General features: G+C 57.2%; 1 protein-coding gene across 1 annotated transcript in view; it reads left to right on the top strand.

Moving 5' to 3' along the window:
- ASS1 (argininosuccinate synthase 1) overlaps positions 1 to 17,000 on the top strand; it is a 35,995-nt gene extending 18,995 nt beyond the window's left edge. Inside the window, exons 11-16 of the mRNA XM_058672309.1 lie at positions 1,597 to 1,681; positions 2,008 to 2,072; positions 9,050 to 9,181; positions 12,765 to 12,921; positions 15,695 to 15,760; positions 16,761 to 17,000. Of these exons, the coding sequence (XP_058528292.1) occupies positions 1,597 to 1,681; positions 2,008 to 2,072; positions 9,050 to 9,181; positions 12,765 to 12,921; positions 15,695 to 15,760; positions 16,761 to 16,806 (551 nt within the window). The 3' untranslated portion in view covers positions 16,807 to 17,000. The remainder of the gene's footprint in view (positions 1 to 1,596; positions 1,682 to 2,007; positions 2,073 to 9,049; positions 9,182 to 12,764; positions 12,922 to 15,694; positions 15,761 to 16,760) is intronic.
- The last annotated feature ends 323 nt before the right edge of the window (positions 17,001 to 17,323 follow it).

The raw sequence follows: 17,323 nt of genomic DNA, 5'->3' as shown, positions 1-17,323 counted from the left end.
CCATATAGGAGGGCTGCAGTGTGACCTCCACACGTCCCCTCGGCGTGGGGGTTATGTTGGGGTTTGGGAAGCCCAGGGCCTAAGTTTCTCTCCTTACAAAACAGCAGGTGCCATGTGCATGGGGTGTGCCCTTGAAAGAGGCTTCAGGCCTTTCTAAGAGTCTGGCCAAGCCAGTGGGCACCCCCTGGTCTGCCGCCACCCTCCAACTTCCTGCCAGTTTGGGGGCTGCAGCCCCAAATTCAGCTGGTACCCACTCTAGCTGACTAGCATGGCTGGGGCGGGGGGCCTGAGATGGGGGACAAATGGGGCATCCATGCAGGGAGAGCCAGGCGGGTGGGGAGGGGCGGGCAAGGCAGTGGCGGGTGTGGGGGCAGCAGAGTGCAGTAGCCCAGCTACAGAGACTGGGCAGCCACAGCCTGCATTGTATGACTGGGGGATTGTCTGGAAGGAGCCAAAAAAAAAAAAAAAAAAAAAAAAAGATGGGAGGAACCTCCCTGCCTAGCCCCCATTCACTGTCTAGTTAATTTATTTGAAGTTTTAATCTAATTATTAACTATTTTAAAGGCTAAGAGGCTTTCTTCGGCAGCAGCGCCAACAATGTTACCCCTCCTGTCCGGCCTAGGCCCCATAATAGGGGCTGGGGAGGGAGACAGAAAAGGGAGTAGAGAGAGGCGGGGGTGGGGGTGGCGAGGGGAGCTTAAGGTTCATTACTGGGCAGACTTACATTTAATAGCAATTTACAACCAAGTTATAAAACCCCTGGCAATGGGGGTTAAGAATGGTGCGGCTGACAGCGCCTTCAGCGCAGCCCGACGGAGTAGCGCCCGCCTAATAAAGACTGGAAAGCTGCTATTGAGGCCTGATTGGCACCCGGTGGTTCCCTACATGGTAATGAGGCGGGCAGATGGGTGGGGATTAGCCTCCAACTTTGAACAGCTTTTCTTTGCCACTGTTACAGCTCTCTTGTTAGTTCCCTAATACATTTATTGCTCATTTCACACCACTCCCTATTCAAAGCCAACCCTGAACCCACCCACCTCCCCCACCCCCGCAACCACCACCACCACCGTGCCCCCCACATTCCCACCCGGGTGCCTCCCTTGGCCCCACTGTCACCCCACTTAGAGCCCACACGGCTCCTGACACCCCACCAGCCTTGGGGGGCTGCATTAGGGAGCTGGGGGTGCAGGGTGTGCACCTGACAGACGTGGCAGGGGGGGGGGGGCTGGGGTCCATGCCAGCCGGCCGGGTGACTGGTGGGACAGAAGGTATTCCGGCCTAAGACAATGGCGGAGCGTGAAATTGAATTAGTTCGGGGCCTGGTTCCAATTTCACAGCCCCCAACTGCAAAAGGGGCCAAGAGAATGGGAGGGTGGGGAGAGCGTTTTTATTGCATCTTCCCTTTCATTCCAGGGGGCTCCCTTGTCCCTTCCCTCTCCCCCGCCCCAGCAGGCCCCCACCTGCACAGGGCTTTTGAAGGACTCACTGGGACTCCATATCTGTCACGTCCATTTAAGGCGTGCAAGGCTGAGGGAGAGGGCGGGGCGGTGGGCATCCTGGCCCCAGGCCCACCACCACACTCCCCTCCCTCCCTAGGGGTCCCCGTGAAGGTGACCAATGTCAAGGATGGAACCACTCATCGGACCGCCTTGGAGCTCTTCACCTACCTGAACGAAGTCGCGTGAGTACCTGCTGTGATGCTAACCAGCAATGCCACCCAGGGCCTGGCCCCCTACATGTTGACCTCCAGGCCAAGAGGCCGGGGTCTTCGTCAGCCTTGGCAGGGTGTGCTGCCTCCCAGGGAGGATCAGGGGACCTGGATGGGAAGGGGCAGGGGATGTGAGTAGGGCTGGGCCCAGGTCCCAAGGAGCAAACCTCAACAATGGACGCATGCTGCAAGAGGTCCCCTGAGATCTGAAGACCCCGGTGAAACCTAGTGTCCTGCTCTGGGGTGGGCCCAGCTTGCTGTGTGGTGGGTGGCCTCCATGACCCCCTTTTGGTCCCCAGGGGCAAGCACGGCGTGGGCCGCATTGACATTGTGGAGAACCGCTTCATCGGGATGAAGTCCCGTGGTGAGTGCTTGTCCCCTTCTGTGTGTGCCCAGAGACCACCCGAGACCATTTCTGTCCTGCTTGCACACTGCCCAGAGGGCCCTGGGAGAGACCTGGACCTGGAGGTCAAGTTGTCCCATGTCTGGAGTGGGATTGCCGGATTTGACGGGCAAAGCTGGATCCTGCCGTGGTGGGGCGTGGTGGGCTGTCAGGAGTCTCACGCCTGTGCTGGGTCAGGAATGGCACCTGGCCCATCTCTGGGAACTGCTGCTCTGGTATCTGTCCCCTAGGCTAGCTGGGCCTGGGGCTGGCCAAGGGGAGTGCTCCCCAGGAAGTGCTTTTCATCCGCCACTCACTCTCTCTCCCTGGGCCTTGGTTTCCGTGTCCACCCTCAGGGGTCTGTGGTGCGGGATGAAGCCAGGTGCTGTTCTTTAGTGAGAGTGGGGGCTGCTGTAAGAGGAAACGGGACAAGGTGGCCACTGTGACAGCCCCTCACCCAAACACTTGAACTTGCGATTGTTCCTGGTCAGGGTGTTTTATTCAGCAGGTGTTCCAAGCACTTTGCTTTAGGCAAATCTGTAGAGATAACCACATGGAAGAAGACCACAGTATGAATGATTGTAGCCCCTGGTCTTTTGGGAGTTCTGCTCTTACAGTGTATTGATCTGTGTGAAAGCCAGCAGTGTGGTAGAGCTTCCACCTGCTGGTTCACCCTTAAGGGGCCATCACAGGAACTCCATCTGGGCCTCCCAAGTGCACTAGCAGGGAGCTGGATTCTAAGTGGAGCAGCCTGGACTCGAACCAGCGCTCTGAAACAGATGTGGGCATGAGCTTAACCCCTGTGCAGCAACACACCCAGCCTCTTCACATGCCATTTTTTTAAAAGATTTTTTTAAAAATTTTTATTGGAAAATCAGAAGAGACAGAGAGGAAGATCTTCCTGTCCATTGGTTCACTCCCAAGTAGACGCAACAGCAGGAGCTGATCTAATCCAAAGCCAGGAGCCTCTTCTGAGTCTCCCACATAGGTGCAAGGTCCCAAGGCTTTGGGCTGTCCTCAACTGCTTTCCCAAGCCACAAGCAGGGAGCTGGATGGGAAGTGGGGCCATTGGGATTAGAACTGGTACTCATGGGCCCGGTGGCATGGCCTAGTGGCTAAAGTCCTCTCCTTGAATGCACCGGGATCCCATATGGGCACCGGTTCTAATCCCGGCAGCTCCACTTCCCATCCAGCTCCCTGCTTGTATCCTGGGAAAGCAGTTGAGGACAGCCCAAAGCTTTGGGACCCTGCACCCGCGTGGGAGACCCGGAAGAGGTTCCTGGTTCCCGGCTTCGGATCGGTGCGCACCGGCCGTTGTGGTCACTTGGGGAGTGAATCATTGGATGGAAGATCTTCCTCTCTGTATATCTGACTTTCCAAAAAAATTGAATAAATCTTAAAAAAAAAAAAAAAAGAACTGGTACTCATATGGAATTCCAGCATGTGCAATGTGAAGACTTTAGCCACTAGGCTATCGTGCCTGGCCCTCACATGTCACTTTTACCAAGATTGTAAAAATCCAGGATGGGAAAAGGGACTGCTGGCCCGCAACCCTGGACCTGTAGCCTGTGGACCTCCAAGTACACCAGTTTGAAGTGACCTGGAAGCGGGCTGCCTCCTTTGGGGGTGGGGGCTCTTTCCTCAAGGCCTCTACTATTGTCCTGAGAAACAAGACAGGAACCCTCTGGGAAGGCCTTGTGGAGGACAATGAGCTAATCAGCTTTCCCTTTGTCTCTTACCTGTGCTAACCTCTGCTTCAATGGGCCTTTGTCGGCTGCCCTTGACAGCCAGGAGAGAGGACAGAATGTAGGCCAGGAGCTCCAGAGAGGCTAAAGTGGAGGGCTAAGAGCAGAGGGTCCCCCAGGGAGGGCCCACCTCCAGTCGGTAGCTTGTGTGCCCTGCAGAGGGCATGGAGGGGGAGGCGGTCAGGGCCCATTTCCCCATGACCCAGGTAGGCATCACTAGCTGGTTGTGGCACTGAACCCATCAAGCAGGTGGCATGTAGGTTCACTGTCTTCCCTGGTGACACAGAAGAAGTGGCATCTCGGTGGGTGGGGAGGGGTGTCCAGCCAAGGGGTGGAAATGGCGGCCTGGTTGTGCTGTATCTGGGAGGACCTCGTGGAAGAAGTGGTGGTGTCACAGGAACAGAGGGCATAGAAGAGCATTCTGAGGGGGGCGGGGAGAAGGGTAGGAGGCACCTGTTGGGTGGATGGTCGGGCAGGGGGATGCTGACCCTGGGGACAGAAAGTGGAGGTGCAGTCTGGGGGATGGCAGGAGCTGGCTTTGCCTCTTTGAGGCCTCCAGCTGTTCCTGTGCCTGTTCTGCTTAAACCTTGGACCGCATGTGGGGGTGGAATCTCAGGACAGGGAGAGGCCATGGCCCCTCAGTCACGTCGAGGGCAGAATATCCCTGACATCGGGCTAGCTGCTGTCCTTGGGGGCGATGAGGGGTGGCAACACCAGGGCTGCCGGTCCAGGGTGGCCTGGTTAGGGATGCCTGGGACTGCAGGGTCCGGGGCTCAGGGCCGGAGGCTGCAGATGGAGTGGTTTCACTGTACTATGGCCGTTCCCAGTTACATCATTATCACATTATCTTTTTAGCGCTGGAGGGGGGCTGATTAAGTGGAGTAAATGAAATCAGTGGGAGGAGAAGGGGTGCTGAGCCAGGCAGGCAGGACGGAGAGGGCGGCTTTCCTAGTTGTCCGTCCTTCGGCTCACCTTCCTTCTCTGGGCCAGCTCTGCTGCCCCTCTACCCGCCTCACCCCTGCCTCCCTTGCTCCTCCTCCCCTACCATTCCTACCTCCTCCTTTTCTTGTTCCTCCTCTGGCCTGGCTCCCTGCTTCCTTTGCTTTCCCATCCCCTCCACTTCTCTCCCATCCTGCTGCACTGGCCTCTCCTACCTGTCCTGCTTGCCTGTCCACCTGTCCACTCTTCCCAGAACTCTGTTTAGATGGAACCTTCTAGATGGAAACTAGAGGGAGACCCATGAAGCAGAGATATCCTTAATCCCACAGGCCCGGGCTGGGGAAGTCTTGTTCCAGGATGGGGCCACTGTGGATGACAAGAGACCCACCTGAACTTGCCTTCCCATCACCATGGCAACTGCCTCCAGCCTTGGCCCTGGTACCTAAGAAAAGAGCCCTGGGCTGCAGCCAGCCTCATTCCCTGCCTGCCACCCCCTGGATTCTGCTCTCCTGGAGGCCTGGAGCTGCTGGTTGGCAGACTCCATCCAGTTCCCACCGGGTTCAAATCCCCCAGAAACAGGTTTACCTAAACCCAGCCAGCTGTTGGGGCCCCACCCTCCTCCTCCCGGTTCTCACCCCCACCCCCGCGGTAATTACAGTGTGATTGAAGCAGCTCGCCGCGCACTGGCTGACACCTCTGTCTTTTTCCTGTAAACACGGGGAGATGAAAATAGACACTTGGAGCCGCTGTGCGTGTCACTCGGAAGATGTCTGTTGTCTCCTCCTTGGCAACACCCAGCCTCAGCTGTCACTGCCTCCTTCTGCACAGTGGTTTGTGTCCTGTCAGAAGCCCCAAGCCACAGTCTGTTAGCATCAGGTTCTGTCACTGACTTCTTTTAAGTCTTTTTTTTTTTTTTCAAGAAGAAATATACAGAAATCATCTCTCCTTCAGGGTGATCCTTAATACACACATGTATGCGTAGGCAGTCCACACGTGCCGTGCACACATATGAACTGATGCAGAGGGTACATGTGGACACAGGTGCACACCCATACCTGGGTGGACACAGGTGCACACCCATACCTGGGTGGACACAGCAGGACCTGAAAACAAGCTCTACATGCAGTCAGTCAACTAGAACCCTTCTCACAACAGGAGCCAGGGACAGTAGCTGTGTTGCCGCGCATTGTGGCTGTAGCCTTTCCTCTTGCTCTGGAATCTTTCCCACTGTGTGGAGGATGGCCGTCCACGAGGGGCGCCTTGGAACTCGGGTGGAGGTGGCTGTGAAGTCCCCCTCTGGCACAGCTTCCTGGGCAGCGGCGAAGGTGACCTTGCAGCCTTGGTGTTCTGACTGGCTGTTCTGGGGACAGATCTTTCCAGATATGCCACACGTGTCTGCATCTAACCGCACGCAGGGCTGTCCAGCCTTTCTTGGCATCCTGGGGTCATCGGGAGCTGCTGGGTTCAAAAGATGGATGGCGCCACTTGCGTGCTGAGTGCTGTGTGCCCTGGTCGCAGGCAGCCTGCAGTAGCTTTGCTCAGCCCTCCCACCCACCGTTAGGCTCACCTGCCTTTTTACTGTGATCTGATTAGTGGCTCTGAGTTCTCTGGGGACGAGGTTGCATTGCCGCTTTTAGCTGGGTTTATGGAGGTAACTGGGGAACAGCCTGAGGACCCCTGCCCTGGGAACAGAGCAGGTCTGGGCCTCGTGCATGAACGTGGGGACGTTGGTGTTTAGCGTTAATACTGAGGTTCAGGAAGGTGGAGAGTATCCGAGAACCCTAGTCTCCCATCACACTAGGAACCAGTCTTCCCTGGCACAGGATGGTCCCTTGTACACCTGCTCTGTGTGGCTTTTTACATATCTGTGTCCCAAGACGTGAGTGTCCTTGCTGCTTGGAGTATATCAGAGCCACCCTGAGGCCTCAGAGTTTGCTCTGTGGCAGCACTCAGCACCTGGTTCTCATGAGGTCCCCTGGGGCTGCGGCCAGAGGCACAGTGCTTGGTCCCTTTCTTTCTAGTTGGCTGGGTGACCTTGAGCAAGGTCGGCCTCTTCCATGGGTCTTAGTCTTACCATCTGTAAAGCTGGCATGTGGAAGATTTAAGGACTGTGCAGTTGAGCCCAGGGTTTGCCAGGGGCCTGGGCCATCACCACCCCCTAGCCACAAAACTCACCTTGTTAACTATCTCCACCAAGGACCAAGCCCCATCCCTCCAGCAGCTCTGGCACCCACCCTTCTACTTTTTTTTTTTTTTAAGATTTATTTGTTTTTATTGGAAAGAAAGACTCTTTCCTCTTTTGGTTCACTTCCCAACTGGCTACAACAACCAGGGCTGAGCCAGGCTGAAGCTAGGAGTTTCTGCTGGGTCTCCCGCATGAGTGCAGAAGCCCAAACACTGGGACCACATTCCACTGCTTACCTAGGCATGTTAGCAGGGAGCTGGAATGGAAGTGGAACAGCTGGGACTTGAACTGGTGCCCATATGGGATGCTGACATCACAGACAGCAGCCTAGCCTGTTACGTCATGACATTGTTCCCTTCCAGTCTCTTGTGACTAACGTCTCCCATTTAGTGTGACCTCAGGACCACATCTTAAGGTCCAAATATTCTTCCTTTTTAAAAAATTGCTAAGTCGGGCCCGGCGGCGTGGCCTAGCGGCTAAAAGTCCTCGCCTTGAACGCGCTGGGATCCCATATGGGCGCTGGTTCTAATCCCGGCATCTCCACTTCCCATCAGGCTCCCTGCTTGTGGCCTGGGAAAGCAGTCGAAGATGGCCCAAAGCTTTGGGACCCTGCACTCGCATGGGAGACCCGGAAGAGGCTCCTGGCTTCGGGTTGGCTCAGCTCCAGCCATTGCGCTCACTTGGGGAGTGAATCATCAGACAGAAGATCTTCCTCTCTGTCTCTCCTCTCTGTATATCTGACTTTGTAATAGAAATAAATAAATCTTAAAAAAAATTGCTAAGTCATCCTTACGCAAGAAACAGAGGGCTGTGGAGAGTATTCCCGCTCACTGATTTGCTCCCCAAATGCCCGCAGCACCCAGAGCGAGGTCAGGACCAAAGCCAAGGGCAAAACCTAGGTCTCTCATGTAAGTATCAGGAGCCCAACCGTGCGGGCTGCCACCCAGGTCATTAGCAGGAATCTGGAGTCAGAGGGCAGAGCTGGGAATTGAAACCAGACTTTCCAGGGTGGGATGCCGGCACCATGACCGCTAGATTGAACAGCCATTGCTCTGCACGTCATTCTGTTAAAAGGAGATGTGGCATGGCGTTTGCCCGCTGCTGTGGGTGGTCGCTAGGGCTGCTCTGCCTATGGACTCTTGCGAACAGCGCTGTGACCGCAGGTGCATGCGTCTATTCTGATTTGCTCAGTTTTTGAAGCGGTCATCATGGCAGGCTGTTTCCAGCATCACTGAAAAATAACAAAAAACCCACCTGGTGACCTTCAGCATTGCCTTGTACACGTCGTGTGGCCAGGACAGCTGGCCTCCCGGCTGGCTGCCTTGGATCACAGGGGGCTGGGTAGGGGTCCCCAAGGCCATCTCTGCACGGCTGGTGTGGGAGGAGGCCTAACAAGGTCCTCTCCTTGCCCAGTGGGCCTGTGGGGCAGCACTTTGCAGCGATTTGTGTGTGGAGGTCGGGGAGGGGCACCTAGAACAGTTCCCAGTATCCTCTGGGACAAGTACCCCTTTTCCCAGGCCTGGTTTCCCATCTTCCAGGTCAGCCTAGGTGAGGGCCCCACCCCAGCCACAACCCAGGCAGCTGTGCAGAGAGGGCCACCTGCTGGCGGTGGAATGCGTGTGCACACCCTCGTGTACAGTCATGCGTGTGTGCATGTAGAGTGGCTGCCCGCTCCCAGCTCCTCTTGCGGAGGGAGGAAGGGATATTTGGGGTGTGGGATCCACCAGAGTCGGTTTAATTACAGGTTTTCAGCCGCGGGCCGGTGGGCATGCGCTGGGGAGGGGGGCGAGGCGCTGGAAACCCTGTCATTTTGCAGCGTCTGAGGACCTCTTCAAAGGGGACATCTAGATATTTTCTCCGCAAGCCGCAGAGTGGACTGTCGCGGCCCCAGCGTGAACATAATGACAGCCGCATTTTGCCGCAAGCTGGGAGTGAATGGGTCCGACCGCCTTGTCTCCTGTCAGACGAATCTTTTTTTTTTTTTTTTTTTTTGTCATTTGCTGACAGTTTGGGTCTTATGCGTTTCTCTCTCTCTTTCCCTTTTTTTTTTTTTTTTCACCTTCCTTTCCCCCGCCTGGAAAAATGGCTAGGTATCTACGAGACCCCAGCAGGGACCATCCTCTACCACGCTCATTTAGACATTGAGGCCTTCACCATGGACCGCGAAGTACGCAGAATCAAACAGGGCCTGGGCCAGAAATTCGCCGAGCTGGTGTACACGGGTATGTGAGGGCGCCACCGGACTGCCTACCCCTCCCTCCGCAGCTCCAGATCCCATTCAGGCAGATCCCCACAGAAGCAGGCTTATAGGGACCATCCCCTGCCACAGGCAGCCATGACCACGCAGCCCCAGCTTCACCCCACACCTGCCGAGGCCACGGGATACCGTCCCACAGTGCCCCCACACATCCCACCATTCCCATAGGCTCTGCAGCTCATGTTACAGATGAGACAACAGGCCGAGGGGCAGAGGCTTGTGCCAGTTGACCCAAAGGCAGCAAAGAACACAAACCCAGCCCTGTACACTGCATGGTGGAGCCTGATCATGCCCTGGGACCCGCAGGTGGCCACAGGGCCTGAGCCCAGCCAGACAAACCTGGATGCCCATTCTGCAGGTGTGGAGGCTTGAGTCTCTGTGCCTTGCCCATTGTCACAGAGTTGGAGCCCAGCCCTCCTGGCTCTGCCCACAGCTGTCCCCTGAATACCTCCAGAATCATTTTTGTATTCTGAAATGATCAGAGAAGGAAAAACAATGTGACATGTCACCAGATGGGATGTATCAGACAGCCCCTCTGAACTGGCAGGGGGCGGGTGGCGTCTTGGATATCGGGTGACCTGGGTAAAGTTGGTCTGATGACCACTTTCTGGGATTGAACACTGTCCTCCCATCTGAGAGACTTCCTGGCAATAGCCCCCCATCTGTAACTCCTTTAAGGATCTGAGGTTGGTGTGGTAGTAGGGGGCATGATTGCATGTTGCTAAGATGCAAGGCAAGCCCCTCCCCCCAGGTGCAGGCAGGTGTTTAAATACCATTGTCCCCTGCAGGGCCTTGAAGCTCGGCTGGGACTTTGCACTGCAAGGTGGATTTGGGTTACAAAGTGGGAGGGTCATTAAGAGGGAGCAGGCTGCCATGGGGAGAGAGCACCTGGCCCAACGGCTCAAGGCCAGGCTGTGCCAGGCGCCAAGGCTTGGACTGCCATCTCCCCCATCTCTTGCTCTCCCTGCCAGGCCCTGACCTGGCCTTCTCCCACCTTGGAGACACCCAGCCGGGCTTCTGGGGCTGCTGAGCAGCGGCTGTGAGCCTAAGACAGGCCAGACTCCCAGAGCCAACTTCATGGTCACTTCCGCAGCCACAATAGCAAAAGTGGCCGGGAGAGGCACTGCTGCCCAAGCTGGGGGACCCCAGATGTCCTAGGTGGCCAGGAGAGGCACTGTGCCTTGGCTGGAGGCCCTCAGGTGTCCTGGGTGAAGATGAATCCCGAGTGGGGAAGAGGGGTTGTTGTTAACCTTGCCCAGGTCCTGCGACGTTCAGGCCTGCGAGACGTCAAGGCTGGCTGCAGGCAGCTGCCTCATCGCAAACAGTGCCTTGCCGTCCCTGCAAGGCCTGAGGTTGCCAGCAGCCAACTCCTGGCCTCTGGGAGCCTCCATTTTCCCACCTGGAGCGTGGAGACTGAGTGAGCCAGGATTTGTATGGCAGCTAGGAGGGGGCCTGCAAGTGCCCACGACTGCCAGGGCCAGTGTGGCTTCTCGTGCCCCCCGCCAGTCCTTCCACTTGTGCCCTGGACACACGGCTGGGCTCCATGGACCTGATTCAACTTGGCCATGGGAGACTATCCAGTCAGGTGGAAGCAGATGGTCCAGCCCTTCCCACGGCAGCCCCACCCCAGGCCCCGCCCACTGCACCTCCACAGGCTGGGTACCTGCTTGGCCTGTCCCCTGGTGGCAGGTGGACTTTCTGCCCCCTGGCCAATGAGAAAAGAAATCTGAGCAGAGGATAGGATGGGAGATGGGGGGGCGGGAGGGCCCCCCTTGTCTTCCTTATCACCAGCTGCATCTCCCACCCCACTTCCAACCTGGAAGCTTAATCGGTTCATTATGCCGACTTTGGAAGATGGATACAGTGACCTGGAGGTTGAAGAGGGACAGCCACGTCGCCTCTGAAGGCCTGAGGTGGAGGGCAGCCCTCCACTGTGTGCTGGGAGGCCTCTTCTGTGACCCCACTGTGTGGCTTCAGACAGGCCCTTTCCATGTCTGAGCATACAAGTGAGGGCTGGCAGAGGTCATGATGTTCAGGCCATAAACACCGATCTCTCAGCACAGCCCCGGGGAGAGCCGCTGGTACCCTGAGCTCATGGTGCCAATGAGGACACTGAGGCACCGGGAAATCGTACAGCTGTCCCTGTGGGGCTGGGACCCTGGAGCACTGCGGCTGTCTGCTTTCCCACGGACGGATGGCCTCTGCAGGTGTCCCCAGAGGCCTGGGCCACCAACAATAGCCATGACCCCGGCCTTTATCAGGGCTGGAGATCGTGGACCATCTGGCCCCGCAGCTGCCCAGGTGGGCTCACCTTCCCGGCTCCATTTCAGAGAAACCCTACGCCCGGGCAGCCCCTCCCCCGGCCCCGACTGTGGCCTGCTCCCACAGAGCCCAGGGAGAGGGGAGGCAACAGCTGTCCACACATCACAGGCCTGAGCTTGTCGCCAAGGCCCCGGGCAGCCTGGGGACAGAGGGAGCGCCTACCCTCTCTCTGGCCTTTAGGAATCTGGGGGCCAAGGGAGAGGGGAGGGGGAGAGGAGCAGGATTCCCAGGCTCTCTTCCAGCCCTCACCTGCGCATGTCCTTGCCGCTGAGGGCAAAGTTCCGAGGGTTCATGGGGAGCTGAGCTGTTACAGACCCCAACCAAGTGAGGTGCACAGGAGGCCCCCCACATCCAGAGATGTTGCCCAGCCTCCCTGAGCTCACCTTTCCCAAGCGCTGCTGTGAAGGGATCTGAGGACACAAAAGCACGCCAAGTGCGGCAGGAACACAGTCACGGTACACAGGGGCAGCCCCATCTCAGGGGTAGGTCCTTCCCCGTCGCTTCTCCTGCACCAGCCCCCAGATGGAGGGATAGCTGAGGGCTCTGCACACCTGAGGCCCCCCTAATCCCACACGTCCGCTCAGTCACCCCAACTGGGCACCCGCACCCTGCACCTGTGAGCTCTTGCTGGCTCCCCCACCAGCTTGGTGCTCGGCCACAGGCAGAGAGGGGCCCTGCATCACTGTCCTCTGGCCTGTGGCTCTCCCCTCTCCTCAACCCACAGGAGGCAACTGCATCTCAAGGTCTAGGACGTCCCTTGGATGGTCCTCAGCTGTGTTTCCCCCCATGATCATTTTTTTTTATTTTTTTAAAGGTTTATTTTATTTTCATTGGAAAGGCAGATATACAGAGAGGAGGAGAGACAGAGAGGAAGCTCCTCCGTCCATTGGTTCACTCCCCAAGTGACTGCAGTAGCCGGTGCTGCACCGATCCGAAGCCAGGAGCACTTCTGAGTCCTCCACGCGGGTGCAGGGTTCCAAGGTTTTGGGCCGTCCTCGACTGCTTTCCCAGGTCACAAGCAGGAGCTGGATGGGAAGTGGGTCCACCAGGATTAGAACTGGCGCCCATGTGGGATCCTGGCACGTGCAAGGCGAGGACTTTAGCCGCTAAGCCACTGCTCCAGGGCCCCCATGATCATTTCTGAGGGCAGAGGCCCCAGGTTCACCTGCCATGACCCAGTGAGACCCGGGCTGCCTTTCCATGCCCTCGCCTTTCTCTCCCCACAGGTTTCTGGCACAGTCCTGAGTGTGAATTCGTGCGCTACTGCATCGCCAAGTCCCAGGAGCGCGTGGAAGGCAAAGTGCAGGTGTCTGTCTTCAAGGGTCAGGTGTACATCCTCGGCCGCGAGTCCCCCCTGTCCCTGTACAACGAGGAACTGGTGAGGTAAGTGTCCTTACCCCTCATCCCATCCCATCCCTGAGCTGGGCCCAGGGCCTCTCACAGCCACCATCTTCCTTTGACGGGCTGCTCAGCACACTTGTGGCCGGGCACCTGTCAGGGTAACCTCAGGAAGAAGATGGGTTAGGGAAGGTGGTGACAGGAAGTGGTGACAGGAGGCGGGAACAGATGGACACTCCGGCTGGGTATCATAGTCGGTTGGTTGAGAATGGGCACAGGCAGGGTGGGAGCTGGCCAGGGCAGACGCAGGGGGAAGTGCCCACAGCCTGGGTTAGGCTGGAAGACTCTGGGAATAGAGAGAAGCAGGCATATTTGCCAAATAGGAGAACTTGGCAGGGCTCAGGTATGGGAGAAGGCAGGCCCAGAATCATCCTAGGTTTGGAGGGACAGAGACAACCTTGCGCAGTGTCAGGGACAATTCCTGGGGAGGTGGAGGGGGGGAATTGTGCACTTGAGCCCAGAGGCCTCCTTGATTCAGCCCTGGGGGAACCTGCCAGTTGGACATTAGCTCAAAGGTCCAGAGTGGAGGAGCGCCCCAGGGTGGACAGGCAGAGATGAGGCAGGGCCCACAGGGGCTGGATACAGAGTGAGGTGGGACAGGAGCCACGAAAGCCTTCACCTGGGGAGCTGGGAGGTCCCCACCCCTGTGGGCGGGGCCCAGGGGGCACTTGACTGCCAGTTACACCTGCACCTGCACCAGCTTCCACCCACCCAGCAGCCAGGTGTCTCCGTGGGAGGTCAGAGCCCAGAGATCCCAGCTCCAGCCTAGCTCAGGCCTGGGAATTAAAGCACGAGTTTTGTTTGGCAGTCAATATTATATTTTTTTTCCCTTTGCCTTCTCTTCCCCCGAGCCCCCCTCCCATCTTTCCAAACACTTTATAAGCCATAAATATAACCGAATCAGTGTAGATCAGTCGGGGTAAATGTCAAATTATCTTCTCTCTTTCTCTCTCTGGCTCTTTCTGCCCTCCCCCTCTGAATCAACAGCCTCTAATAATCCGTCCAACCCTTCATTAAGCCTTGCGGTCTCACTCGGGGAGATTAAATGAATAAAGTAAAAAGGGAAAGGGGGCAAAAGGAGAGAAAAGCAGGAACATTTATTCTCACTGTGTCCCCAGCCATTTCCCTTTCTTTCTGATTTCTACATCGCTGACTTGAAAGCCCTTGAGTGGCAGCGTCACAGGGCCCAGCGAGGAAGCCGCGAGAGGTGGCAGGACTGGAAATGCCGCGGCACAGTAGGTAGAAAGTAACGTAATTATAGGGCAGGTCAGAGCCACTCGAATGAGCAAAAATAAAAGCACAGAGGTTTGCTGGAGACCGTCAGGGGAGGTAAAAAAAAAAAAAATCATTGTGAGCTCTTTTTCTACCTTCTCCCCCCATGCCACCCCAAACCGCACTTTTAAAGAGACCCTTTTCCACTTCCTCAGAAAGCCCCCTTGGAGTTCACCGGCCTGAGCCGGGGCCACGGTGGATGGGGGCATTGGAGTGTGGGTTCCCACCATGACAAGTGAGGACCGAGGGACACACAGAGTAAGGAGGAAGGTGCCACACTGGCCAGGCTGGGACAGGACCCTTGCAGAGGAAGCTCAGATGGGGGCTTCAAAGCCTTCTGGTTGTCCCCTCCCCACCAGCCCGTCGCCACAAGGTCTGGTAGAGGGGCCTGAGAACAGCAGAGGATCTAGCTTATGGCCTGGCTGTTCCTAAGCAGCTGCTCCACCTGCAAGAGACCCCACCCCTCTCCAGCCTCCTGTGGCCTCGGTGTCTGAGCCCTGGGCAAGGCAGGGAGGTTGGGGAGCAACGGGGGGGTGACTGTACACTGAGTCTTCTTTTCATGGGGTGGGGGCAGGGCAGGGCCGGGTAGATGCACAGAGTCCACAGGCCGAGGCCGTGGGAAGCAGAGGCAATACCCCATCATGCCTTTCCAGGGAGGGCTCCCGAGGGGACAGACCACCCCCTTGTCATCCAGAACCTGGAGACTGCTTTGTCCCTAGGCTGGGCGTGAAGACAAGGGGTTGATTCAGAGTGGGGGACTGATGAGGCCCCCAGGGCACCTGTGACCCTAGACCCTGAGTGCTGGTCCCCTTCAGCAGCAGCAGCAGAGGCAATGGGCTGTTGATTGCTTCTGCCTTGTCCCTGCATCTCCCTACACCTGCCAGGTCCCTAACAGCAGCAGGTAGTAAGCACTTAGTAAACACCCAAGAAAGTGATGAATGGATGATGCTAGCAGCAGAACGCAGGGTCCAGAAAGTAACTTCAGAGCCACGTACCCGGGGGAGGGGGCAGCTGAACATCCCTGGACATGTCCACACTCACCCCTGCCTCTGCACTGGGGAGAGCAGAGCTGGGACCAAAGGCCAGAGTGGCTGGGCCCGGGGCACTGCAGTGTTTGGGCAGGATTGGGAGGGCAGCTCCTTGGAAAGGACCTAAGGGCTGGAGGCTGTGATGCCTGGAACATGGCAATGATTCTGTCCTGATGAGGGGAATGCGGGGACAGGGGACCCCATGTGGTGAGGGCTGAAGCACCCGTGCAGGTGGGACAGCGCCACCCACGCTCGTCTCCACTGAGCCCGGGGCCAACGTGGCGCCTGCTGCACCCCTCCACTTTAGCTTTGAGCAGCAGAAGGCTGTCGGGTGCTCCCAAGCTGGACAGAAGTGGGAGGCCCAATCTGTCACACTGGGTGGGGTCGAGGGGGCTCTGTGCAGCACCAGAGCCACTTCCCACACCCAGTGAGCTGAGCATACCCTTCCCTTCCGGCAGCATGAACGTGCAGGGCGACTACGAGCCCATTGACGCCACGGGCTTCATCAACATCAACTCGCTCAGGTGAGAAACCCTGGGTGGGGGCAGCGTGGGCTCTGGTCACTGCCCTGCCCTGTCGTAACCAAGCCAGGTTTGCCTGTCCACCTGCCCACTGCATCCTCCGTGCTACCCTGCATCCTGGCCAAGCCACCAAACATCTCGAGTATTTGAGTCCAAGTGCCCAGGACCTGCCCTTCCTTGCCTCTGACACTCACCCTCATGCCCAGCATCCCGAGCAGGTGTGCGAGGAAGCAGGCTGGAGGCAGAAAGGAGCCCTCGGGTCAGCAGAGCCGAGCAGCAGGTAGCCCAGCTCTCAGTCCCAGACTCATGTCCTGGTGCTGCAGGACAGCCTCATACCCTTCCCAAGCAGGTGTGGGTCCACTCACTCACAGGTGCCAGTGGAACCTTTGGGCAGTTCCAGCCCTCAGGCAAACGAGGTCATTAATGACCAGCACCCCACCGCCTACTCCAGGAACCAAACCCAAAGTAGTTAAGTAACTTGCCCAAGGTCACACAGCTTGGCAGTGGTGTTGCTGAGTCCGGGGGGGCCTCCACTTGCAGGCCTGGCAACTCCACCCCCTACCCCCTTCTCTTGGGGCCCTGGGCTGTGCAGGAAGGAGTTAGCCTGTCTCCTTGCCCTCATTACAGAGCCACCTCGGACCCAAGCCCCACCGCCTGGGCCACCACCCCCCTTCCACCTCCTGTGCACACCCCCACCCTTTTAAATGGCCCAGGACACAACGTGTTTTCATAATGGGCTCTTCAGCACTCCCATTGCCGGTTTAAATGTTTTGTCTTCCACGATGGCAAACAATGTCCCCCCACTCCCCTGAAGACAAATTAATTGCATTATCCTGATTGGAGGGCGGGAGGGGCGCTGGGGGCCCGGAGAGAGAAGGAGAAGAGTGGTGCTCAGGACTGCACAGGCAGCTGCCCGGCCAGCACGTCCGCCGGCGTTAATTGAACGGAGTGCATGTTGTTATTGTGCATTTACATTTTTCTTTGTTTTGAATCTGGTCCACAGACTGAAGGAGTATCATCGCCTTCAGAGCAAGGTCACCGCCAAATAGAGGGGCTGACAATGCGCAGCCAGGGCCGGCTCGCTCCGCGCCGCGCTGATTGCGACTTCTCTCCCGGCAGCGGCAGTGTAGTGGGGCTGCCGCACTCTCGCTTTGTCTCCTTGGTCCCCTGTAGCCTGCCAAAGTAGTCATCATTGGGGTTGGGGGGGTGCCACAGTGGGAAGCAATGAAACGACTCTAAGGAGGCCACGCGGTGCTCTGCGGTCCTTTATTTCCCCTGCAGTGTGTGCAAGACTGCATGTGTGTGCACATTTGTATGTAGACTGTGTGTTTATGAATGTCATGTTTTGTGTATATTCTGTGTGTATGTGTGCATACATGTTGTGTGCGTCTTGTGCATATCTGTGTGTTTCAGTGTGTGTGCTTTGTGCAGGTTTGTGAGTGAATCATACTTTCTCTAGCCTCATATTTGAGTTTTCTGATCGCAGGGTGCTAAATGCCCCCTGAGCCAGAGAAGCATGGCGTTGACCTCTCTCTCCGGCCCACCCTGATTTCTGGAAGTGCTCCC

Source organism: Ochotona princeps, chromosome 14 (genome assembly GCF_030435755.1).
Source record: "Ochotona princeps isolate mOchPri1 chromosome 14, mOchPri1.hap1, whole genome shotgun sequence".
Classification (NCBI taxonomy): Eukaryota; Metazoa; Chordata; class Mammalia; order Lagomorpha; family Ochotonidae; genus Ochotona; species Ochotona princeps.
This window is presented reverse-complemented; position numbering and strand designations above follow the sequence as displayed.